The sequence below is a fragment of the Montipora capricornis genome, chromosome 4 (assembly GCF_036669925.1).
Source record: "Montipora capricornis isolate CH-2021 chromosome 4, ASM3666992v2, whole genome shotgun sequence".
Lineage (NCBI taxonomy): Eukaryota > Metazoa > Cnidaria > Anthozoa > Scleractinia > Acroporidae > Montipora > Montipora capricornis.
This window is the reverse complement of record NC_090886.1, coordinates 54,321,000-54,322,755: the sequence shown is the minus strand read 5'-3', so window position 1 is coordinate 54,322,755 and position 1,756 is coordinate 54,321,000. Positions and strand designations below refer to the sequence as shown.

Genomic DNA, 1,756 nt, shown 5'->3' with positions numbered 1-1,756 from the left:
ACCATAATTTTGCATAAGTAGCAAATTATGCATGCACAAGCACATGCAATATATGCAAACTCAGAGGCACTGACTTCGTTAAAGTGCACCTAACCCCAAAATATCTTTTTTGCTAAAATGAATCTTTGCAACTGTTTGAAACGCATCGCGGCCATTTTTTCATTTTTCTAACAAATCCTGGCATTTTATAGGCTTCAAAAGTTGCGAAAATCCAAGCATCTTTTGTTCATGACCGAGTCAGAAGGGGAGTGGGTCTATTGCTGATTTGACGTCACAATCTACTTTGCATGCATATTTACAAAGAGTTAATGCAATGTAAATCAGTTTGTGACGTCAAATCAGCAATAGACCCACTCCCCTTCTGACTCGGTCGTGAACAAAAGATGCTTGGATTTTCGCAACTTTCGAAGCCTATAAAATGCCAGGATTTGTTAGAAAAATGAAAAAATGGCCGCAATGCGTTTCGAGCAGTTGCAAAGATTCATTTTAGCGAAAAAAATATTTTGGGGTTAGGTGCACTTTAAGACAAGAAATACAAATCAATGACAAGTTAATGTATCTGTACATGTTGCTTGTGGTTGTGTTGAAAAGGAAACCAGCCTTAAAAGTTTGCATACAAATCTCAACATGTGACGAAACATGAGTGTTTCAACCCATAGAAGTGAAAACCATGTGGTCTGGTGCTAGTTAAAGAACCAAGGATAGAAACCCTAGGTTTACATAGCATTTCCAAGATACAGGAATAATTTACTGCACACAAGATTGGCATAAGAAAGATAATTTGTGAGGGGTGATTTTCTTAGAAACAAAAACTATGTTCGTACAATAAAATACTAAGGTGATGATTAAGTAAGCAAATGTTATTGAGTCACATCTTACTTATGCTAAGTAATGCCTTTGAGTCTGTCAATCTGTCCCAATGGTAATAAAACAGCTTGACAAAAGAATGACAAGGAAATCCAATAAGGAAGCTGACAATTACGTGTGGCAGTGCCATAACCTATCCTTTCCAAAGAAAGTTTTCATTTCTTTTTTCATTTGCTGAAATGACACAGCGATAGTTGGAGGCCACAATATCTTATCACTGAAAAACAATGATTTTTGTGACCAGAGTGTTGAGTTAAACTAAATTTAAGGGTGGCAACTCTTACTATGGGCTTGTATGGAAATTCTGATAATGTGGTCCTTTGAAAGTAAAAGAAAATTGGAAAAAATCAGCCTAATTGCTTTGTATTTTCAAAACTCAAGCTTTGGACTGGCTGAGCCCCTAATATGATTTAAACAAACTGCGTGGGTTTCACACATTTGGTGTTGTAATTTCAAAAGAGGGTCTTCGTCCAAATTCTTCATTCTTGTCGTGTGCATCCATGTCCTCAAAAAGCGATTCTCTTTTGTTAAACTCGTACAATTGATCCAGTCCAAGGTTTGATCCTTCCAAAATTGATTTCACAACGTGATCGGGTACAATCCTATTTTTCCTTCGTTTTGATCTCTCAATTACTGTACCAAGTGAAACTGGAGGTAAGCGTTTAACACGCACATGATATCCGACTGTCTTTAAACGATGCATGTAGTCTCTAAGTTCCATATATTTGACACATGTCCCCTCTGCAACAAAGCTAATTTTCTGCTCCAAAATCCAATCAGTGAGAGTTATGGAGATGTTTCTCGCTATTGGATAGTAATCTTCAACTTTGTTTGACTCAAATCCCTTCAACATCCCCATAATTTCATCCGTGTCCACGTATGCATAGTT

The 1,756-nt window shown here is 37.0% G+C and overlaps 1 protein-coding gene across 1 annotated transcript in view; it reads right to left on the bottom strand.

Moving 5' to 3' along the window:
- Positions 1 to 550: 550 nt before the first annotated feature.
- The window catches only part of LOC138047479 (uncharacterized), a 1,562-nt gene continuing 356 nt past the window's right edge, over positions 551 to 1,756 (bottom strand). Inside the window, exon 1 of the mRNA XM_068894350.1 lies at positions 551 to 1,756. This exon is cut by the window's right edge and continues 356 nt beyond it. Within this exon, the coding sequence (XP_068750451.1) occupies positions 1,298 to 1,756 (459 nt within the window). The 3' untranslated portion in view covers positions 551 to 1,297.